Source organism: Lynx canadensis, chromosome B2 (genome assembly GCF_007474595.2).
Source record: "Lynx canadensis isolate LIC74 chromosome B2, mLynCan4.pri.v2, whole genome shotgun sequence".
Taxonomy (NCBI): Eukaryota; Metazoa; Chordata; class Mammalia; order Carnivora; family Felidae; genus Lynx; species Lynx canadensis.
Window position 1 is genome coordinate 96,814,872 of NC_044307.1, and position 24,750 is coordinate 96,839,621.

The 24,750-nt window shown below is 39.7% G+C and overlaps 2 protein-coding genes across 2 annotated transcripts in view; one reads left to right on the forward strand and one right to left on the reverse strand.

Annotated features, from left to right (window-relative positions):
- The window catches only part of RTN4IP1 (reticulon 4 interacting protein 1), a 49,467-nt gene extending 46,122 nt beyond the window's left edge, over nucleotides 1–3,345 (reverse strand). Inside the window, exons 1-2 of the mRNA XM_030316055.1 lie at nucleotides 3,316–3,345; nucleotides 2,641–2,943 (exon numbers count right to left, since the gene is read on the reverse strand). Of these exons, the coding sequence (XP_030171915.1) occupies nucleotides 2,641–2,917 (277 nt within the window). The 5' untranslated portion in view covers nucleotides 2,918–2,943; nucleotides 3,316–3,345. The remainder of the gene's footprint in view (nucleotides 1–2,640; nucleotides 2,944–3,315) is intronic.
- Nucleotides 3,346–3,417: 72 nt separating this feature from the next.
- Nucleotides 3,418–24,750, forward strand: part of QRSL1 (glutaminyl-tRNA amidotransferase subunit QRSL1) — a 35,807-nt gene continuing 14,474 nt past the window's right edge. Inside the window, exons 1-5 of the mRNA XM_030316054.1 lie at nucleotides 3,418–3,560; nucleotides 11,784–11,943; nucleotides 12,265–12,363; nucleotides 13,374–13,470; nucleotides 22,186–22,362. Coding sequence (XP_030171914.1) covers nucleotides 3,537–3,560; nucleotides 11,784–11,943; nucleotides 12,265–12,363; nucleotides 13,374–13,470; nucleotides 22,186–22,362 — 557 coding nt within the window. The 5' untranslated portion in view covers nucleotides 3,418–3,536. The remainder of the gene's footprint in view (nucleotides 3,561–11,783; nucleotides 11,944–12,264; nucleotides 12,364–13,373; nucleotides 13,471–22,185; nucleotides 22,363–24,750) is intronic.

Here is a 24,750-nt window from a genome sequence, read left to right on the forward strand (position 1 = left end):
ATCGTGACCTGGCTGAAGTCGGACGCCTAACCGACTGCGCCACCCAGGCGCCCCCTGAAACACTATTATCTTTATACCCTATGTAAATGAATAAAGTGAAACACTATTTCCAACTAGTAGCAACTCTTCAGAACAAACAAAAAGAATACAAATGTGGATTTCATGGGACAATCATAGTAAAGACATTTCAATTCTCCCTTAATAGAGTTTCTAGCTACAAACACTTTTTGAATCTAAGTATTTCCTCAAACCCCCTGCCCACAAAGAAATGTGTAATAGCTATTCCTCACATTGTCTAGATTGGTACTGTCCGATAGAAATACAATGCAAGTCACATTAATTCAAAATTTCCTAGTAGGCACTAAAAAATGAATAAAATTAATTTTCATATTTTAATATAGTCAAAATATTATCAGGTCAATATGTAATCAATATAAAATTGTTGGGACATTTCACATTCTTTTTTAAAAAAATTTTTAATGTTTATTTTTGAGAGAGAAAGAGAAAGAGAGAGAGAGAGAGAGAGAGAGCGCGCGCGCGCACAAGGGGGAGAGGGGAGGAGCAGAGAGAATCGCAGAGGCAGGCTCCAGGCTCTGAACTGTCAGCACAGAGCCTGATGCAGGGCTTGACCTCACAAACTGGGAGAGCGTGACCTGAGCTGAACTCGGAGGCTTAACCGACTGAGCCACGCAGGCACCCCAACATTCTTTTTCTTACTAAGTCTTTGATATCAGTGTGCGTTTTACACTAACTGCACATCTGAATTCAGATTAGCCACACCTCGGTTGCTCACCACCCGCTTGTGACTAGTGGTTACTATACTGGACAGCACAGGTCTAGATATATTCATTGAGTTAAAAATATCAACTTTAAAAATTGGAGTCAAAAGATCTAAAGACCAAGAGGGCACCAGGCTGGCTCAGTCAGTAGAGCATGTGACCCTTGACCTCAGAGTTGTGAGTTGGAATCTCATGTTGGGTGTGAAGATTACTTAAAAATAAAATCTTTAAAAAACAACAAAAAAACCTGGACTGTGAAAGTGTGCTTTATTTCCCGAATCCAGCAGTTCTCCAAGTTTTCACATCCCCAAGATCTGTGGAGTCTAAGTCCTTTCCTTTCAACCTGCAGGAGGCTGGATTTTCTTCACTAACTTCAAATGATGTATTGCAACAGATTGAATACAGCCGTTCATATGAAAATCCACCTGTCTTATTAAACCAGAAGGCACAGAGATAAGCAAACGTGTTAAACAATGCTATCCTTCTTACTCAATTTTTTTCCTTATTTTGGAAACTAGTTATTTTTCATTGTAAGCACTTTGAAGTAGACCCTACACTCTATCAACCACCACCTTTTCCAATGCTTCACATATGGACTTGTCTCTCATTTTATGTCATTTTATATTTCTGCCCTGATTTAAATTTTGTAATGTCAACACAAAAGTTCACTGCATTTTTAAATGAAAATTTAAAATTTTCTCTTCTAATTTCTAATAAGGTAAATACTGACAGCTATAACTCACATAAACAAAAGCCCATTTTAATTATTAACAGGCTAAAGAGATCTCAAGACCAAAAAGCTTGAGAATGGCCATCCTAATCTATCACACAGCTCCTGGAAAATAGGAGGAAGAAATGAAAAGATGTCAGTCTCAACACTTTCATACTTCTCTATAAATTCCACAAAATGATTCATTCTATCATTAATGCTGACTTTGTAATTGGTTTCTATGAACCAAGAAATTGAACTAATCACGCACAGTTCACATACAGTAACTGTTATGAGGCAATCTATGTTGCACACAAGGCCTTCAAAACACAGACTCACGGTTAAAATAAACTGCATATGGCAGCTTATTTAGAACACGGAGGTTAACTAACCATCTCAGATTTTTATGTTTTCAGAAGACAGGAGGAGTTCCCGCAAGCAATATTTTTGTCATTATTTTCCAAAAGTTAAATTCACAAAGGGTAATCAATCTTTTTGGCACTATAATAATTGCAAAGCGTACATAATTTTAAGGAATATAGTGCTTTCCAAACTTTGGCAATATGCCTCAGCTGAAATTAAGATGGTAACATTCCCATTTAGGATGAAGCATACAGGAAAGGGTATTTTAAAGGGCAAGAGTAAAAATCCAACAGCAGAAATGAAGTACTGTGTCTAAATCCTGGCAACCTGTTCTGTTTTGTCCACTGGACCAATAAAGACAGACGAGAATAGTGAGAGAGCAGAGAATTATTATAAAAATGCAAATTCTGAACTGATGTGAAAACATAATCATATCTCCAAAACCTGCAGTGGCACTCAGAATACACAAAGTTCCCCGGATGATATACCAAAAAGTTAGCTGTGGACCCCAAATTAGCTCAAATCCCAATCCTCACTGTAAAGAGGCATGGAAAAATTTCAAACACATATTTGCTTATATTTTGTAGAAGACTGAAGTATACCATGAACACTGCAATTTCAAAAACCTGAGAAATAGTATGTGCTGAGATACTGTCAAAAACCCAAACAATTCCTTTGTATTAACCAAAGAGCTGTAGTCAAATAACATCTTTTAAAACTGACCCCTGATGAAATTCTGAAAAAAAAAAAAAAAAAAAAGGGAAGGTGGAATGTCTTCCGAAAACTTACTTCTCATATTAACATCTATAGGATTTACACTCGCGGCGTGAACTTTGATAATAACTTCATTTGGATAGTGTATGACAGGTATCATCATGTTCTGAGTAAATCGAAGCACCTCGTTCTTTCCGTATTTATCTATCACCCAAGCGGGCATGACGGTGCTCCTTGGAGAGGTAGTACTAATCTTTTTAACTGAAGGCTTTTGTACAGCATGGCTTCTCCAGAAGCAAACCGCAGTACATGCATTTCTTCTAAGTACACAGGTTTTCAGCAGAAGTTCCATCGTAAACAGTGGTTGTATTGTGGGCCCTAAGTAAAATGCATTTAAATTGGCTCAAACTCTAACCCCTAAATTAGGTCAATATCTGCCAAACACACAGGCTGATTTCAGTTGAGAATTCAAAATAGAAGTCAGCCTGCCTAATGGAGCAATTGAAGGAAGAAGAATATGGAATTATTCTGCTCTTCCCATTTGAAAATCTCCAATTAGCGTTCCAGTCAGTATTCTGTCATTCTCTTCCCTCCTTACACCTCCCCTTTGAAAAAATACAAAACCCCTAGAAGCCAGCCCTGTCCCGGAAGCCCTCGGCAGGACAAGCAAACCCCGCTCTATTACCACACGCTACCAAGAACCTGAGACTCCCCGACTCCCTCCGCGACCCTAGCCCCGAGTCTCCTTACGACCCTCTCTCCTTCGCAGCAGGAGTTGCTTTGCGGCGCCAACCAATCACGTGCAAAGATAATTTCCCCGGGCTGCAATTCGACCAATCTAAGTACTCGATGTTGAAACGGTCAGTGACGGCCAAAGATGGCTGCGCCCATGTAATACAGGCGCGGGTGTTGACCTTTTTTATTCCTCCTTGTCACCTGGTCCCTGTGGTGGCAGGCTGGGCACGAGGACCATGCTGGGCCGGACCCTCCAAGAAGTGAGTGGAACTGGCTGTTGAGGGCCCAGGGAGGTTAGAAAGATTCGCGGAATCCGTGGACAAGGAGCCCCGGGGTCTGACCACGCATCTTGGTCAGCCTCGGCCGTCTCCTTTCCTGGAACTGGGTGGGGGCTTCCGACCTTTGGGCCATTCAGCTGTACTCTCTATACCCGTTCTGGAGTTACGACCTCAGCAGGGGAGGCTTACGCAGCACGGAACGGTGCGGTGGAAGTGTACCCTGGCTTCTTTTCAACTAGACGTTTGCTAAAAGCTTGGGTCAGGCCCCTAGTGGATGGGCTTTGCTGGTCCACTTTAGTCCCTCTTCGGTTCCCTACACTCATCTAATGCAGTTATCGCTTAAGAAGCCCGTGAAATCTGTACTTTGCAAAATACAAACGAGTAATTTTTAGTCCCCCCCCCCCCGCCCCGTCCCCACTTCCTTGATAGATTCTTTAGGCTTCAACTATCAGTAAGATAGCAATGATTCTCTCACCCGTGTCTTCCATTTCCTGGAGCTCAGTTTTATACTCTAGGCTATGTTTGTAAATGCCTTCTGGACATCTCTTCAAAATGCCCCATAACAACCTCAACTTACTTTAAGGAAAGTTGACTTCATCGTTCTAACAGGACCACGTCTTACTTCTCAACCTCCACCTTAAAAAACAAATCAAAACCTGATTTCTGAATTCTTAATATTCTCTTTTTAATGGCACAGCTGTTATCCCAGTTGCCCTTAACATTCTTCCTCATCTGTCATATCCAATAAATCACTAAGCCCTGTTAATTCTATTTTGAATTTACCTCTGGAATCTGTTTCCTTTGCTTCCTCTCTGCTGTTAAGACTTCAGATCTCCTTGCTTTCTGGCCCAGTATCTCTCAAACTTGGGAACTGTCTGCAGGTCCACTCATATAAGAATCCTGTCAGGCTCTTGTTAGAACCACAGCTGTGTCCCACTTTGGGAGCTCTGTGATTTGCGGCCCAGAGTATATGGTTTAACCAGGGCTCCAGGTGAATCTGCTAATAAGTAGGGGTTTAGGACCTACCCTGCCTTCCATTTTCCTGTTGTATTTTCACCTGGGAAATCTTTTTATCTGTCCATGTGGTAGCCTTTTAGAAAGCTGTAAATTACAATAACAAAAATGACAGGCATTAAATAATAAATAGCCCTTACCCAAAGTGCATTAGTGTTTTACCATCTTATATTACACGTGGTCTCTACTATATATTTCTGTACAGAGGCGCCTTCGTGGCTTAATCAGTTAAGCATCTGACTTTGGCTCAGGTCGTGATCCTGCAGCTTATGAGTTCAAGCCTCGCATAGGGCTTCCACTCTCAGTGCAGAGCCTGCTTTGGATCCTTTGTCTCCCTCTCTCTGCCTCTCCCCCCCTCTCAAAAATAAACATTTAAAAATTTAAAAAAATAAAATTATGAAAACAAAACATTATTTGGTAGTTATTTTCCCACCCCCAAAAGTATCTTCTGTCCACTCCATGTTTTTTCTACATCATTGTACTGATGTCCCAAATTCTACCAATTAGAAATTAATTAATTTAGTACACATTCTCTTTTAAATATGTAAAGACGCCTGGGAGGGTCGAATGATTTATTCACCCATTGTTGTGAATTACAATAGTTCAATAAAATTTCTCTCCCTCACATAGTTGCTATAATCAATTGAAGAAAGGGAAAATTTGCTGGGGAGGAAATTCGGGGGAGGAGCTGGGAACTATAATAGAGTTTTGAGGCAATGTTGGGGACCTATGTAAGGCTTAGAGTAACAGGAGCCCTGAGAGGAGGCACTCAAAGGAGGTAACATGCCAAACAGGAGATAAAACTATTTGTAAGTTTTATGCAGGTACATTCAGGAAAGAGGAGTCTCACTTTTACCTTCCCCCTTTGTGGCATGATCCTACTGTTTCTAGGAGCCAGACACCAGGCTAATATTACTAATCCTAAAGTTATTAATTATATATTCAAGAGGCTTCTTGGGGGTCTGCCTAAGAACCCTTAATTGTTCTATGGGAAAACAGATTCCAAATTTTAAACAACTCAGTTATTCATTCAATTAACATTTAGTGAACACCTCTGTGTTCCAGTCGTTGGGGATTAGCATTGAAGGCAAACAGAAGTTCCTGCACTCATGAAGCCTGCATTTTTATGGGGAAACAGGCATTAAATAAGTTTTTATTTTTTTAAGTAAATAATATAATCTCAGGTAGTATAAGTAATATGAAGAAAGATTAAGCAGGCTATAGTGTGAGAAGTAGTAGGGGTGGGGGTGGAGCCAGATGGCTTGGAGTGGTTAGGAAAGGTTTCTCTGACTGCCTGGGTATATTTTAAAGAGACCTGAAGGATATGAAGGGTGAGCCCTGAGAGGGTCTGGAGGAATAGTATTCCAGCCAGATGGAACAGTAAGTGCAAAGAGTCTGCAGCAAGAGCAAGCTTGACATGTTCAGGAATTGCAAGAAGGCCAGTGTGCCTGGAGAGATGTGAATGAAGAGAATAGTGGGAGATTGAGGTTAGAGAGATAAGTAGGAGCCAGATCAAGGACTTCTTAGGCCATGGTAAGGAAAAGCTCCTAAAGGCTATTCCTAAAGATATGGTCTACAAGAAAGCAAGTGAGGAAGCAGAAAGACCAGTTAGAAGGCTGTTGCATTGGCAAGAGATAATGGCAGCACAGATGGGGTGGCTGTAGAGGTAATGTGAAACGGGTGTTTTTCTTTAAGTTAGTTGCTGATGGATTGGATACAGAGTTTGAGGGAAAGAGAAGAATGAAGGAGGATGCTTAAAGTTTTGGCCTGGGCAGTTGGGAAGATGGTAACAGCAAGATCGGAAAGACTTGGTGCCTGGGTGGCTCAGTCAATTAAGCGTCCAACTTCGGCTCAGGTCATGATTTTGCGGTTGATGAGTTCGAGCCCTGTGTCAGGCTCTGTGCTGATAGCTCAGAGTCTGGAACCTGCTTCAGATTCTGTCTCCCTCTTTTTGCCCCTCCTCCCCTCATGCTCTGTGTCCCTCTCAAAAATAAATAAACATTAAAAAAAAATGGGAAAGATTTTTTTCCCACTTTTTTTTTGAGGTATAGTTGACATATCACGTTATATTTGTTGCAGGTGTACAACATAATTTGGTATTTGTATACACTGCAAATTGATCACAATAAGTCTAGTTTTTCCCCGTCATCATATAAAGTTACATAATATGCAGTACAATATTGTTGACTATAGTCACCATGCTGTACATTATATCCCCATGACATTTATTTTATGACTGGAAGTTTACCTCTTGACCCCTTTCTCCCATTTTGCCCATCCCCTAACCCCTCCCTCCTGGCATCCATCTGTCTCTTCTCTGCATCTACGAGTTTTGTTTTGTTTTTTAGATTCCACATATAAGTGAAGTCATACGGTATTTGTCTTTCTCTGTTGTCACAAATGGCAAGATTTTGTTCTTTTTATCTTACCATTTGTGACAATAGAAAGACAAATACTGTAGGATTTCACTTAGGTGTGGAATATATATAATGGACTATTAGGTAACCATACATTAGGTATATATTAAATGAAGTGTGTATGTATATATATACATATATATATACACACATATATATATACGTGTGTGTGTGTGTATATACACATACACACACACCGCATCTCCTGTATCCATTCATCCATCAATGGACACCTTGGTTGCTTCCATGTTTTGGCTATTGTGAATAATGTGCAATGAACGTAAGGATGCATATATCTTTTCAAATTAGTGTTTTCGTTTCTTTGGATAAATACCCAGAAATGGAATTGCTGGATCACATGGTACTTCTGTTTTTAGTTTTTTGAGGACCCCCATACAGAAAAGACACTTAGGAAGCATATTTGGAAGGAGAAAGTTATCAAGACTTCTGGGCATGTTAATTTGGAGATGCCTGCTGGATATGCAAGTGGAGATGTTGGTTAAGCAGGCGGATATAGGAGTTTTGGAGATCAGGAAAGCAGCTAGGTATGACGATATAAATTGACCAGAGTATAGAAGATAATTAAAGTATGTACACAGATAAGAACACCCAGGGAGCTGAGCACAAAAATAGAAGAAGGCCTAAAACTTTCCAACATTTAGAGGTCAGCAATAGGAAGCAGAGCCAGCAAAAGAGATGTGAAAGAATGGTAGGTAAGGCAAGAGGGAAACCAAGTCTTGGTGTCCTGAAACACAAGTGAAAAAGCTTCAAGAAGAGAGTGCTCTCTTAAGTTGAATGCTGCTGAGAAATAACTGTATATATACGATTAGGACTGAGCAGTGACTGCTGGATTTAGGAATGTGGAGGTTGCTAGTGATCTTGATACAATTTCTTGGAACATTGGAGACAAAAACATGAATGGAATGTATTAATGGGTACCAGTCAACTGGACACTCCGGCCTCAAGGACTCTCCTATACCTTCAGCATTTATTAAGACAATTATTTTTGAAAGACAGTTCTTTTTCTAAGTGAACTTCTGATGCTGTCTGGAAAGTTAGTAGTATAGTGGTCCAGAGTGTGGGCTTTGGAAACAACAGCAGGCCTTGGTTGAATCCCCACTCTACTTTCCAGCTTTGTGACCTCACGCAGGAACTTTAGTTTTTTATCTGTAAAATGGAGGCAATAATATCAGCCCCTCAGAGTGGATATAAAGATTAAATGAAATATAAATCATTGATGGGTGGGAGGATGTGGGAAATAGGTGATGCTCTTGCTGTGATGAGCACCCGCTGATGTATGGAATTGTTGAGTCATTATATTTTATACCTGAAACTAATATAACGCTGTGTTAACTATACTGGAATTAAAATTAACTTAAAACTGGGCACCTGGGTGGCTCAGTCAGTTAAGCATCTGACTTCAGCTCCAGTCATGATCCCACAGTTTGTGAGTTTGAGCCCCGCGTCAGGCTCTGTGCTGATAGCTCAGAGCCTGGAGCCTGCTTCAGATTCTGTGTCTCGCTCTCTCCCTGCCCCTCCTCTGCTCACGTGCTATCTCTCTCTCTTTCTCTTTCTCAAAAAATAAACATTAAAAAATTAAATTAAAATTTAAAAAGTAAATATTTTTTAATGTTTATTTGAGACAGAAAAAGGGGCAAGCACGACTGAGGGAGGGGCAGAGAGAGAGAGAGAGAGAGAGAGAGAGAGAGAGAGAATCCCGCGCAGAATCTCTGCACTCATCTCCCAAACCATGAGGTCATGACCTGAGCTGAAATTGAGTTGGATGCTTAACTGACTGAGCCTCCCAGGTGCCCCTAAAAAAATAAACCTTAAAAAAAAAAAAAAAAGAAAGAAAGAAATATAAAGCATCTAGGATGATGCCTAGCACTAAGTGCTATTGTTAACATTAATTTTGTTACAGGGACAAATTTGCTAAATTATATGTATTTAGAATTCTCTCTCCCCCTAGTTTCTAAGAGTGACTCCTGAGGAAGATCTCTTATTTTTTCTAAGAAGGTGTATTGTTTTTTATTTCTGCCTAACAAATTAGTATAAACTTTTTGGGTTAAAATAATCTTATTATCATCTCACAGTTTTGTGGGTCAGGAGTCCAGAAATAGAGTAGCTGGGTTCTCTGCTCACAAGAGTCTCACAAGGCTGAAATCAAGGGGTGGGCCAGGACTGTGGTTTCATCTGAAGCTCAGAGTCCTCCTTCAACCTCATTGGTTGTTGGCAGACTCGATTTCTTTGCAGCTGTAGGACTGAGGTCCCCGTTTTTTGGCTGACCGTGTGGATGGTTGGGCGAATGAGCTGGGCGGACAGGAGTTGAAGGATAACTAGAATTGAGGTTTTGGAGGTTATACATATCTTGGTAATGATGTCATCTGGGACGAGTTGATGACCTGAGCGAGGTGAAGGAAGAGTTTGCCAGAAATGAGGTTGAACTGAGAGGCCGGGTTTCAGTGTACATTACTTGAAGCCTGAAGTCAACAAGAATAACAACAGGAGCCACTGTAAAGTAGACTAAAGGGAGCTAAGTGCTAAAATCTTTGATGAATGAAAAGGGGTACCAGGCAGACAGTAGGTTCACACCCCAGGAAGAGTGATAAAAACTCCTCCAAGTCCTGTACTTCAGATGAGCTGGGATTTTTGAGTGAAGAGGGAAGAGGAAGGCATTGAAGAATGAGGAGGATACTTGCCTGCACACTCTCCCCTCCCCCTCTGGACTCTGGTCCACGGTAGGTAGAAGCTAAAACAGTCATTTCTTGGGGCACCTGGGTGGCTCAGTGGATTGAGCATCTGACTTCAGCTCACATCATGCGCCAGCAGTCCATGAGTTCGAGCCCCACGTTGGGCTCTGTCCTGACAGCTCGGGAGCCTGGAGCCTGCTTCGGATTCTGTGTCTCCCTCTCTCTCTGCCCCTCCCCTGCTCGCAATCTATCAAAAATAAACATTAAAAAAAATTTTTTTAAGAAAAAAATTAATAAAACAGTCATCTCTTGAGAAAGCTGCAGGAGAAGCAGTGGCCTCAAGGAAACACCTATTTTCTATTAGAGAAAAGAAGTGCCAGGGAAAACAAATTTGGTTTTTCTAACAAAAACTTTTATGGTTGATTTTATCTCATATTCAGATATGACACCTTCAATTTTGTCCCAGGGAAGCTGCACTGTTTATATTTTCACACTCCTTATGCTCAGGTCATTCTAGTTAATTAGCATCTTTGTTTTCATTTCTCTTCTCCAATTCTCTTTTTCATTTTCTCAAATCTGGATTTCCTAAAAATGGTCCTAATGAAGATCAGCAGCATTTCAGATGAGTGTTCCTAGACAATCTCATTTCTTGCCGTTGTAACCACAACCAAAACGGGTTTCTCTTGTATTCTTGTACCAGTTGGCAAGTCACAAAGCATCTGAGGATAGTAGGCATTAGACTTGAGGGGAGGCAAAGAAGGAAAGACAGTGAGACATAATTTTTGTCATTCTTACAATTTGGCCCGCCTGCCCCCGCCCCTCCCTGAGTCACTGCCTCAGCCACCTGTCTGCAGTGCTTTCCTCCTCTGTGCATCAGCCTTAGGGGTCCTCTCAGTGGCCTGTTCCCACTGCATTTCTAATCTTAAACTCAGCCCTAAGAATACTGCTGCTTTGATGATTTATTCAACAGATGAGAGCAGATGATTTGCAGATTTTCCCCTCGAATGCAAACTCCTGTTGCTTGATGGATGTAGGACACCTGAAAATACAGTCAACTTGGAAGACAAACTAAGCTTGCACTCATTTGGGGAGAGAGATGGTGAAGGAGCTTGTATTATGAAGTTACTTCTCCCCTTTACTACTATGTGGCTTTGGACAAATCACTAACCTCTCTGAGCTTCAGTCTTCATTTGTGAAATAAGGTTAATAATACATAACTTATGTGGTTGTTATAGGGTTAAGTGAAGTAATAATGCATGTAAAGCACCTATGTCTGGCTCTTGGTTAATAATAAATATTACTACTTCGCCCATTTTCCTTCTCTCTGAGCTCCCATCCCAACTCTTTTCATATAATCTCCAAAGCTGCGGTGTCTTCTTTGACTTATAATTCATTCCTCTTATCTAATTAGTAAATACTTACTACTTCCTACAGGAAGTATTAAATAGTCATCACTTCAGGCTTTACTGTAAACATCTAGGTTCTGCTCATTTGTAATGCAGTTTATTTTAACACTTCTTTTACTAGCTTTCCTAATGCACCCCAGCCAGGATTTCAGAGAAGTTTCCTCTCAGTTTGCTTTTGAACCTGTATTTTATAAACATTCTCTCCATTTGTAGTGGCTCTGACTTGAATTCTACAATAGTTATAAAGATCTTACGTAGAGCCATAAGCCCCTGCAGGGCCTTGTCCAGTCAGTTTCTTTCTTTCTTTCTTTTTTTTCACTCTGGGTTGTGTGTGTTGCAGCTAAACTACTCTCTCTACCCTAACCCATGCTCCACCCACCCCAGGCCTCCACTGCTACTAGACAGAATGGCTTACCTAAACCACTGCTCTTGTTGGTACAGACCTGACTTGGAAACAGCCCTCCGCTAGGGCAATGAACGTTGTGTCCCCCAACCCATACCCAAGCTAACCGATGTGTTACCCTCATTCAGTACACCACCTAGGTATAGCATTCTCTTGGTTTTGAATCCAAGCTTCACTTCAAAATTGTATACTTCCCCATTCTATCTGCCTACTCAGTATAATACTTGAAACTTCTGCAGGCTCGGTAAAGGGTTTTTGAATTGTATACATTATAGGTTTCTGCAGCGCTGAAACAAGGCCAAATTACTCCAGTAGAGCTCTGTCAAAGATGTCTCTCCCTTATCAAGAAGACCAAGTTTCTAAATGCTTACATTACTATATCAGAAGAGGTGGCCTTAAAGCAAGCTGAAGAATCAGAGAAAAGATACAAGAAAGGTAAATTACTGTGAATTATACTTAATTGGTATATCCCTAGAGAAACAATTTAATTGGATGTAGCAGTCTCCATTTGGCAAGCGAGGCTTTTAACATAAAACATACCCTTATTTAAAGAACTTGCCATGAGGTATAATAAAAATAAGGCTAATGGATATGTGATGCTTTATAATGCCCAACTGGAATAGTTTCTAACATAAACTTGATTTATGAAGAAGTATCTTTACCAAAAACTAATAGTTACCATAATAACTAGCATTAATGTGTCTTTATATCCTGAACTCGATGTAGAGCTCCTGTTCTTTTGGCTTTTTGATGCAGGTCACTCCCTCGGGGCTTTAGATGGAATTCCTGTTGCAGTAAAAGACAACTTTAGCACATCAGGCATTGAGACAACATGTGCATCAAACATGCTGAAAGGTAAAGTTTAATTGACCAGAGCATTAGTAGTTTTACAAAACTAGTTTTTCAGTTTAAATAAAAGGTAAGATACTAAAGCACCAAAGTATTCTGAGACCAGCTATATTTGCAAAAGAAATACTTATGCTGGTGTATTTTTACTATCGGCTCTTTCAGAATGCACAACTATTCCTTAGAGGTAGGCCAGCTTATTGGATGTGTCCTATTTAGGAAATTTTAGAAATCCCACTTAGGAAGACTCAATAACTGACCACTAAATACACACTAAGTGACCTCTGACTCCCACTCATTGATAATATGGGAATAAGGGCCTGTCATTACCCCTCTCTGTGAGGATTAGCACCTATTGTCTAGTTGTTTTGTGTTTCCTGAGTCTTCCATCTTTTATGTCACTATACTTATCTGCATATAGTGATGCTTAATTTTGTTCTTTACAGTTTAGTAGGTCAAAAGGAAACATGTTTATCAAGATTTGGGGATCCTAGAAAGACAAAGAACTAGAAAAAGCTTATTCACAGTGCTATACCCTAAAAGAAAGTCTCTGGGGAATATGCCACAGGTTCCTCTAGGAGCTGTATTGTTAATTGTTCTGGAATATACACTAGATGAAATTTAAATGAGAATAGAGATCTATGTGTGACTGGAAGTAGATAAAAATTACTGTGTGATGTAGCATTTCAAGTACAATGGGCAAAATAATGATGTGCTGTTAGTTTCAGATGAATTGGGTACATCTCTATTATTCAGTATTTAGTAGTACGAACTGTTATAGTCTATGTTTTTAGACGATAAAAATAGTGAATATGCCGACTGTCTTTGGAAAATGTAGAAATTAGCAGTAGAAAAATTAAAATTAACCTCGGGAAGAAAGTACTACCTACAACTCAAATTAGAAATAATTAACACAAGTCAATATGGACAGCTTAGTTGCAATTTAAAATCTTGTTTCTTGCATGTGATTTACGTTCATGTTTTTTTCTCCTACAACAAAAATAACTGATTTTTTTCAGGTTATGTACCACCTTATAATGCTACAGTAGTTCAGAGGTTGTTGGATCAGGGAGCTGTCCTGATGGGAAAAACTAATTTAGATGAGTTTGCAATGGGGTAAGTAAAATTGAAATTTTCTTCTCTTGTATTTCTTTCATCTTTGTCTCGGTTTACTTTCATATCACATTATCTTGATACTATAGCTTTTTTTTTTTTTTTTTTTTTTTTTTTTTTTTTTTTTATGAAGTTTATTGACAAATTGGTTTCCATACAACACCCAGTGCTCATCCCAAAAGGTGCCCTCCTCAATACCCATCACCCACCCTCCCCTCCCTCCCACCCCCCATCAACCCTCAGTTTGTTCTCAGTTTTTAACAGTCTCTTATGCTTTGGCTCTCTCCCACTCTAACGTCCTTTTTTTTTTTTTTTTTTTCCTTCCCCTCCCCCATGGGTTCCTGTTAAGTTTCTCAGGATCCACATAAGAGTGAAACCATATGGTATCTGTCTTTCTCTGTATGGCTTATTTCACTTAGCATCACACTCTCCAGTTCCATCCACGTTGCTACAAAAGGCCATATTTCATTTTTTCTCATTGCCACGTAGTATTCCATTGTGTATATAAACCACAATTTCTTTATCCATTCATCAGTTGATGGACATTTAGGCTCTTTCCATAATTTGGCTATTGTTGAGAGTGCTGCTATGAACATTGGGGTACAAGTGCCCCTATGCATCAGTACTCCTGTATCCCTTGGGTAGATTCCTAGCAGTGCTATTGCTGGGTCATAGGGTAGGTCTATTTTTAATTTTCTGAGGAACCTCCACACTGCTTTCCAGAGCGGCTGCACCAATTTGCATTCCCACCAACAGTGCAAGAGGGTTCCCGTTTCTCCACATCCTCTCCAGCATCTATAGTCTCCTGATTTGTTCATTTTGGCCACTCTGACTGGCGTGAGGTGATACCTGAGTGTGGTTTTGATTTGTATTTCCCTGATAAGGAGCGACGCTGAACATCTTTTCATGTGCCTGTTGGCCATCTGGATGTCTTCTTTAGAGAAGTGTCTATTCATGTTTTCTGCCCATTTCTTCACTGGGTTATTTGTTTTTCGTGTGTGGAGTTTGGTGAGCTCTTTATAGATTTTAGATACTAGCCCTTTGTCCGATATGTCATTTGCAAATATCTTTTCCCATTCCGTTGGTTGCCTTTTAGTTTTGTTGGTTGTTTCCTTTGCTGTGCAGAAGCTTTTTATCTTCATAAGGTCCCAGTAATTCACTTTTGCTTTTAATTCCCTTGCCTTTGGGGATGTGTCGAGTAAGAGATTGCTACGGCTGAGGTCAGAGAGGTCTTTTCCTGCTTTCTCCTCTAAGGTTCTGATGGTTTCCTGTCTCACATTTAGGTCCTTTATCCATTTTGAGTTTATTTTTGTAAATGGTGTGAGAAAGTGGTCTAGTTTCAACCTTCTGCATGTTGCTGTCCAGTTCTCCCAGCACCATTTGTTAAAGAGGCTGTCTTTTTTCCATTGGATGTTCTTTCCTGCTTTGTCAAAGATGAGTTGGCCATATGTTTGTGGGTCTAGTTCTGGGGTTTCTATTCTATTCCATTGGTCTGTGTGTCTGTTTTTGTGCCAATACCATGCTGTCTTGATGATGACAGCTTTGTAGTAGAGGCTAAAGTCTGGGATTGTGATGCCTCCTGCTTTGGTCTTCTTCTTCAAAATTCCTTTGGCTATTCGGGGCCTTTTGTGGTTCCATATGAATTTTAGGATTGCTTGTTCTAGTTTCGAGAAGAATGCTGGTGCAATTTTGATTGGGATTGCATTGAATGTGTAGATAGCTTTGGGTAGTATTGACATTTTGACAATATTTATTTTTCCAATCCATGAGCAGGGAATGTCTTTCCATTTCTTTAAATCTTCTTCAATTGCCTTCATAAGCTTTCTATAGTTTTCAGCATACAGATCCTTTACATCTTTGGTTAGATTTATTCCTAGGTATTTTATGCTTCTTGGTGCAATTGTAAATGGGATCAGTTTCTTTATTTGTCTTTCTGTTGCTTCATTGTTAGTGTATAAGAATGCAACTGATTTCTGGACATTGATTTTGTATCCTGCAACTTTGCTGAATTCATGTATCAGTTCTAGCAGACTTTTGGTGGAGTCTATCGGATTTTCCATGTATAATATCATGTCATCTGCAAAAAGCGAAAGCTTGACTTCATCTTTGCCAATTTTGATGCCTTTGATTTCCTTTTGTTGTCTGATTGCTGATGCTAGAACTTCCAGCACTATGTTAAACAACAACGGTGAGAGCGGGCATCCCTGTCGTGTTCCTGATCTCAGGGAAAAAGCTCTCAGTTTTTCCCCGTTGAGGATGATGTTAGCTGTGGGCTTTTCATAAATGGCTTTTATGATCTTTAAGTATGTTCCTTCTATCCCGACTTTCTCAAGGGTTTTTATTAAGAAAGGGTGCTGGATTTTGTCAAAGGCCTTTTCTGCATCGATTGACAGGATCATATGGTTCTTCTCTTTTTTTTTGTTAATGTGATGTATCACGTTGATTGATTTGCGAATGTTGAACCAGCCCTGCATCCCAGGAATGAATCCCACTTGATCATGGTGAATAATTCTTTTTATATGCTGTTGAATTCGATTTGCTAGTATCTTATTGAGAATTTTTGCATCCATATTCATCAGGGATATTGGCCTGTAGTTCTCTTTTTTTACTGGGTCTCTGTCTGGTTTAGGAATCAAAGTAATACTGGCTTCATAGAATGAGTCTGGAAGTTTTCCTTCCCTTTCTATTTCTTGGAATAGCTTGAGAAGGATAGGTATTATCTCTGCTTTAAACGTCTGGTAGAACTCCCCTGGGAAGCCATCTGGTCCTGGACTCTTATTTGTTGGGAGATTTTTGATAACCCATTCAATTTCTTCGCTGGTTATGGGTCTGTTCAAGCTTTCTATTTCCTCCTGATTGAGTTTTGGAAGAGTGTGGGTGTTTAGGAATTTGTCCATTTCTTCCAGGTTGTCCAATTTGTTGGCATATAATTTTTCATAGTATTCCCTGATAATTGTTTGTATCTCTGAGGGATTGGTTGTAATAATTCCATTTTCATTCATGATTTTATCTATTTGGGTCATCTCCCTTTTCTTTTTGAGAAGCCTGGCTAGAGGTTTGTCAATTTTGTTTATTTTTTCAAAAAACCAACTCTTGGTTTCGTTGATCTGCTCTACAGTTTTTTTAGATTCTATATTGTTTATTTCTGCTCTGATCTTTATTATTTCTCTTCTTCTGCTGGGTTTAGGCTGCCTTTGCTGTTCTGCTTCTATTTCCTTTAGGTGTGCTGTTAGATTTTGTATTTGGGATTTTTCTTGTTTCTTGAGATAGGCCTGGATTGCAATGTATTTTCCTCTCAGGACTGCCTTCGCTGCATCCCAAAGCGTTTGGATTGTTGTATTTTCATTTTCGTTTGTTTCCATATATTTTTTGATTTCTTCTCTAATTGCCTGGTTGACCCACTCATTCGTTAGTAGGGTGTTCTTTAACCTCCATGCTTTTGGAGGTTTTCCAGACTTTTTCCTGTGGTTGATTTCAAGCTTCATAGCATTGTGGTCTGAAAGTATGCATGGTATAATTTCAATTCTTGTAAACTTATGAAGGGCTGTTTTGTGACCCAGTATATGATCTATCTTGGAGAATGTTCCATGTGCACTCGAGAAGAAAGTATATTCTGTTGCTTTGGGATGCAGAGTTCTAAATATATCTGTCAAGTCCATCTGATCCAGTGTCTCATTCAGGGCCCTTGTTTCTTTATTGACTGTGTGTCTAGATGATCTATCCATTTCTGTAAGTGGGGTGTTAAAGTCCCCTGCAATTACCACATTCTTATCAATAAGGTTGCTTCTGTTTATGAGTAATTGTTTTATATATTTGGGGGCTCCGGTATTCGGCGCATAGACATTTATAATTGTTAGCTCTTCCTGATGGATAGACCCTGTAACTATTATATAATGTCCTTCTTCATCTCTTGTTACAGCCTTTAATTTAAAGTCTAGTTTGTCTGATATAAGTATGGCTACTCCAGCTTTCTTCTGGCTTCCAGTAGCATGATAAATAGTTCTCCATCCCCTCACTCTGAATCTAAAGGTGTCCTCAGGTCTAAAATGAGTCTCTTGTAGACAGCAAATAGATGGGTCTTGTTTTTTTATCCATTCTGATACCCTATGTCTTTTGGTTGGCGCATTTAATCCGTTTACATTCAGTGTTATTATAGAAAGATACGGGTTTAGAGTCATTGTGATGTCTGTATGTTTTATGCTTGTAGTGATGTCTCTGGTACTTTGTCTCACAGGGTCCCCCTTAGGATCTCTTGTAGGGCTGGTTTAGTGGTGACAAATTCCTTCAGTTTTTGTTTGTTTGGGAAGACCTTTATCTCTCCTTCTATTCTAAATGACAGACTTGCTGGATAAAGGATTCTCGGCTGCATATTTTTGCTATCTAGCACCCTGAAAATCTCGTGCCAATTCTTTCTGGCCTGCCAAGTTTCAAAAGAGAGATCAGTCACGAGTCTTATAGGTCTCCCTTTATATGTGAGGGCACGTTTACCCCTTGCTGCTTTCAGAATTTTCTCTTTATCCTTGTATTTTGCCAGTTTCACTATGATATGTCGTGCAGAAGATCGATTCAAGTTACGTCTGAAGGGAGTTCTCTGTGCCTCTTGGATTTCAATGCCTTTTTCCTTCCCCAGTTCAGGGAAGTTCTCAGCTATTATTTCTTCAAGTACCCCTTCAGCACCTTTCCCTCTCTCTTCCTCCTCTGGGATACCAATTATGCGTATATTATTTCTTTTTAGTGTATCACTTAATTCTCTAATTTTCCCCTCATACTCCTGGATTTTTTTATCTCTCTTTTTCTCAGCTTCCTCTTTTTCCATAACTTTATCTTCTAGTTCACCTATTCTCTCCTCTGCCTCTTCCATCCGAGCCGTGGTGGTTTGCATTTTGTTTTCCATTTCCTTTAAAGCGTTTTTTCAGCTCCTCGTGACTGTTCCTTAGTCCCCTGATGTCTGTAGCAAGAGATTCTCTGCTGTCCTGTATACTGTTTTCCAGCCCAGCGATTAATTTTATGACTATTATTCTAAATTCACTTTCTGTTATATTATTTAAATCCTTTTTGATCAGCTCATTGGCTGTTGTTATTTCCTGGAGATTCTTCTGAGGGGAATTCTTCCGCTTGGTCATTTTGGATAGTCCCTGGTGTGGTGAGGGCTTGCAGGGCACTTCCCCTGTGCTGTGGTGTATAACTGGAGTTGGTGGGCGGGGCCGCAGTCCGACCTGATGTCTGCCCCCAGCCCACCGCTGGGGCCACAGTCAGACTGGTGTGTGCCTTCTCTTCCCCTCTCCTAGGGGCGGGATTCACTGTGGAGTGGCGTGGCCCGTCTGGGCTACTTGCACACTGCCAGGCTTGTGATGCTGGGGATCTGGCGTATTAGCTTGGGTGGGAAGGCAAGGTGCACGGCGGGAGGGGGGGCAGGCTTAGCTCGCTTCTCCTTAGGTGATCCACTTCAGGAGGGGCCCTGTGGCAGCCGGAGGGAGTCAAATCGCTGCCGGAGGTTTGGCTCCGCAGAAGCACAGAGTTGGGTGTTCGCGCGGAGCGAGCAATTTCCCTGGCCGGAGCCGGTTCCCTTTGGGATTTTGGCTGGGGGATGGGCGGGGGAGATGGCGCTGGCTAGCGCCTTTGTTCCCCGCCAAACTGAGCTCTGTCGTCCGGGGGCTCCGCAGCTCACCCTCCCTTTGTCCTCCAGCCTTCCCGCTTTCCGAGCAGAGCTGTTAACTTATGACCTCCCAGACGCTAAGTCGCACTTGCTAAGTTGCGCTTGCTGTCGGAACACAGTCCGTCAGGCCCCTCCGCTTTTGCAAGCCGGACTCGGGGGCTCTGCTTGGCCGGCGAGCCGCCCCTACGCCCCGGCTCCCTCCCGCCAGTCCGTGGAGCGCGCACCGCCTCGCCGCCCTTCCTACCCTCTTCTGTGGGCCTCTCGTCTGCACTTGGGTCCGGTGACTCTGTTCTGCTAATCCTCTGGCGGTTTTCTGGGTTATTTAGGCAGGTGTAGGTGGAATCTAAGTGATCAGCAGGACGCGCGGTGAGCCCAGCGTCCTCCTACGCCGCCATCTTCCCAGAATCCGATACTATAGCTTTATAGTAAACCTTGAAATTAGGTAATAAGAGTCCTTTAACTTTTTCAAAATCATTTTACATATGCTAGGTGCTTTGCATTTCCATATAAGTTTTAGAATCAGTTTGCTGATTTCTGTAAAGCTTAATTGGATTTTGATCATGATTGTGTTGAATTTACAGGTCAGATGGGGAGAATTGACATCTTAATATGTGTCTTCTGATCCTTGAACACTTTATTTCTATCCCTTTATTAGATTTTTAATTTTTCTCAGCAGTGTTTTTATGATTTTCTGCATATAAATCTTGTACATAATGTGTTTGATTCATTCCCGAGTATTTCATTTTTTTAATGCTATAGAAAAATGGTATTTTTTCCATTTCTAATTGTTTATTGTTAGTATATAGAAATATAATTGATTTCTCTGTATTGAGCTTGTATCCCACTGCCTTGCTAAGTTCTCTTATTAGTTCTAGTTGATCTTTGTAGATTCTTTGGTATATTTTATGTGGATGATCATGTCATCTGCAAATACAGACAGTTTTATTTCTTCTTATTTCTCTTTCTTTTTTGTGTTGGTTAAGACTTCAGTACAATACTGAGTAGAAGTAATAAGAGCAGATATCCTTTCTTTGTTCCTGATTTTGGAGTGAAAACATTCAGTGTTTCACCAAAGCATTGTTTCATAGAAGCAGAGTCTTTGACTCTCTTATTTACGGTGTTATCTCTTGGCACTCAGTAAATATATGTTAAATGAATTAATCCACTGGAGTAAACTTGAACATAGGTCATTAGGACATTGCCTTGAACAGCTGATCAAAATGAACATCATCAGTGAGAGTAAGTGGACATCATTGTACCTCTAGATGTGATTCCCTGAGAAGAACACACCATCACCTATGCAGTATTCCAGCTGAGAATGTTAAACCTGAAACTAATCACAGGGAATCAGAAGATAAGTCTGAAATGAGAAACATTCTATAAAAATATGAATATCATAAACGACAAAGAAATGCTATGAAAATATTCCAGATTAAAAGAGCCTAAAAAAGTAAAACCTAAATCTTATAGAAGAAAATGCAGGAGAAAAATCTTTGTGACCATGAGTTAGGCAAAAATTTCTTAGATGGGACACATAAAGTACAATCCATAAAATAAAAAACTGATAGACTGTACTTCTCTAAAATTAGGAACTTCTATACTTTGAAATACACTGTTAACACATGAAAAAATAAGCCACAGCCTGGGAGAAAATATTTGCAAAACATATATCTGAGAAAGAACTGGTATCCAGTATATACAGAAGCTTTCCCAACTCAAAAATCAGAAAACAACCCAATTTAAAAGGGGGGGGGGTAAAAATATGTAAGCAGACATTTCATCAAACCAGATATATAGTTGGCAATAAACACATGAAAACAATACTGAACATGGTTAGTCATTAAGGAAATACAAATTAAAACCACAAGGAGATACATACATCTTTTAGAATGGTTTAAAAATGACAATATCAAGTGTTGACGAGGATGCAGCGCAATTGGGTTTCTCATGCAATCCTGGTAGGAAATGCAAAATGGTATAGCCATTTTGGAAAATAGTCTGGCAGTTTCTCATAAAGTTAAACAGCATAGGATCCAACAATCTCAGTCCTGCTATTTAGTCAAGAGATGAAGAGGTATATTGACATGAAAGCAATGGCCAGGGTCTTTCAGTACAATATTTATTGTGGCTTTATTCATCATTGCCAAAAACTAGAAATAACTCCATGCCCATTGGCTAGCAAATGATTTAAAAAGTACAAAAAGGGGCTAATGAGACAATGATACCTAAATGCAGTACCTGATGTTAGACTCCATCCCTTACTAGGAGGGGGAAATGCTGTAGAGGACATTACTGGATCAGCTGACCAAACTGGATTACATACAGTACGTTAGATAAAAAGCATTGTGTGGATGTTAAATTTACTGAGATTGGCTACTGTGACCGCATAAGGGAACACCCCTAGTGTTAGGAAATGCACACTGAATACATAACTAAAATATTTAGGAGTAAAGGGCCATGATATATATAATTTACCTTTATGTGGTTTGTGGGGGAAGAAATGATTTGTACATGTTACACACAACGTGTGTCAATCACACAAATCAAATTGGGTGGCTTTTTAACAATAAGTGAAGCTGGGTAAAGGGTATAAAGTTATTTTCATATAATTTCTATTTTTGCAGTTTGCCTGTAAGATTGAAATTATTTCAAAACTTTTTAAATAAGTTACTAATTTTCAACTATGCTTGTCTTAACACATCTGGTTATAGAGGGAATCCTTCAGAGGACTTCCTGTTTAACTCTTTGAATGTTTGTGACCCTCTTCACCTGGAACACCTGGATTTACAAGGGAACTCATCATAAGCTGAATTGGATAATCAACTGGGATAAAAATCTTCTTAACAGACTAGTTTTCTCTCTCCCACACGCTCTTACTTCCCATCGTCCACCTCCTCAACCATCTAATTAATGAAAGCTACACCTAAGCAGACTTCTTGCCTTTTCCAATTCAATTTCCAGTGGATTATACAGTGTTAGAAGTAAATAATACGATCACGAGGTGAAATCTTCATATAAAGAACCAAAGTTTCATTAAGATATCTTGTTTCACTTCATCTCAGATCTGGAAGCACAGATGGTGTATTTGGCCCAGTTAAAAACCCCTGGAGTTACTCGAAACAATATAGAGAAAAGAGGAAGCAGAAGCCCCATGGTGAGAATGAGGATTCGAATTGGCTTATAACTGGAGGAAGCTCGGGTGGGAGTGCAGCGGCAGTATCAGCCTTCACGTGTTTCGCGTAAGATGCTTTTTTCTGTCTGTATTGTAGAGCCCATCAAAACACAGTCATAAACCATACTTACAGTCCAACAACAGAGTAGTTCATACCGTGCCGTTTTCATTTCTTTTTAGTGACTTATTTATGATCGATATATCAACATTATATCTCATAAATGCGTTCAACTGTACAGTATACTTAACGTGTATTTTATACATATAACTTGAATTTTAGGTATTTAAACTCTTCCTCTATGGGGCGCCTGGGTGGCTCAGTCAGTTAAGCGGCCAACTTCGGCTCAGGTCATGATCTCACCGTCTGTGAGTTCTAGCCCCACGTCGGGCTCTGTGCTGACAACTCAGAGCCTGGAGCCTGCTTCAGATTCTGTGTCTCCCTCTCTCTGACCCTCCCCTGTTCATGCTCTGTCTCTCCCTGTCTCAAAAATAAATAAACGTTAAAAAAAAAAACAAAAAACTCTTCCTCTATAGTATCTGGTTCTCTTAAAAACATGCTTTTATGGATCTTGCAGAATAAACCAGATAGTGTAATTAAATTTCACTTCTAAAATAATTTATTTGGGTGTCTGCTCACTGATTGTACAAATATTTAGGGACTAATATACTGTGGCTTTGGCTGAGTGGTGCTGAGCTGGTAATTATGGTTTATCCTTCAGCTAAATCTGGCTTTTGTTTAAAAAAGGGGGGGTGGGTGGGGGAAATGCTCCTAATATGTATCAATAGGATATTTAAAATAGTGTTTTCATAAATCTACCACTAAAAATGTGCATCACTGAGTAAAGTTTTTTTCAAGTTTGTTAGGAGCTGATTTGTTCAACTGTCATAGTTTGTATTTGGGAAGAATCCACCCATCATGCTCTATGTTTTAAGTCTCATTTGTAAAGCATTTTTTAACCACCTAAAGAAGACTAAATAGATTTCACTGTTATTTATCTGTTTCAGTATAAAATGGAATGTGTTTCTTTAGTAGTACTATATGTATTTTTCCTTAATTATCCACTGAAATGAAGCTCTTTCACAGACGTTGCAACCAGTAAATTATTTATATTTTTTTAGAGCTATGGAGATTTAGAATCTTCAGGGTTTTTTTGTTTTGTTTTGTTTTTAGTTTCTCTGAAATCTTATTTACAAGTAAAACCATTTCATTTTATCTCTGTGGAATTTTAGAGCACTGCATTAATATTAATGAGAGTTCTGACAAGTTAGGACTGGAAGATTAGGTGCTTTTTTTTTTTTTTTCTATCTTCATCACCCTACTTAATGTTCAGCTTTCTGAATGTGCTCTGAGAAGATGGCATTTTGACACATAATTCCTATGGAAATGTAGGTTTTACTTTTACACCGCCGTCAGTGAATCCTAATAAGAAAACGTGTCCTTTTGGAAATTGTTAAAGCAACAGCCTGATTTTGTAGCTCATATGGACTTGTTAAGAAAGACAATCTCATCTGCATTTTCTGTAGAGCTCAAGGGCCTAGTAGTCTTGTGCAGCTCAAAGCTTTTTTCTGGGTATATTCAGCAGAAGCACAGACCCAAAGTAACTCCAGACTGAATGGGTCCCAAACTATCAAGTGTTCTGCTTTGTTTTTCCCCCTTTTGATTTGCTTCTTTTATAATAGTTTTAAAAACAGGAAACTTCTTGGTGTATTACACAGCCACTAAAAGGAATAAGCTAGAGTGTCATGGAAAGATATCAAAGATACACTGTTAAGTGTAAAACAAGTTGCAGAATAGTATATATAGTATGACCTTTCTGTTAAAAGCAGTCATTACATATGTATATATGTTATGTGCATGGAAGTGTCTGGATGACTATATCAAAATTGATAACAGGATTATTATGGAGGCAGTGATTATAAGAGAAATTTCACTTTATATACAATATACTTATATAATACTTAATTTTTGTAGTTGGCGCATACACTTTTCTAATCAGAAAAACCTTTTTTCCCCTGAAATAAAGTTTTAAAAAATGTTTAATTAGGGTAAAACATACATAACCTAAAATTTATCATCTTGGGGCACCTGGTGGCTCAGTCAGTTAAACATCCGACTTTAGCTCAGGTCATGATTTCGCAGTTCGTGGGTTCGAGCCCCACATCAGGCTCTGTGCTGATAGCTCAGAGCCTAGAGCCTGCTTCGGATTCTGTGTCTCCCTCTCTCTGTGCCCCTCCCTTACTCACACTCTGTCTCTCTCTCAAAAATAAATAAACATTAAAAAAAATTTTTTTGTAAATTAAAAAAAAATAAACTTTACCATCTTAAACCTTTTTTTAAGCAGGCTCCATACCCAGCGTGGAGCCTAATGCAGGGCTTGAACTCATGACCCTGAGATTAAGACCTGAGCTGAGATCAAGAGTCAATTGCTTAACAGACTGAGCCGTCCAGGCACTC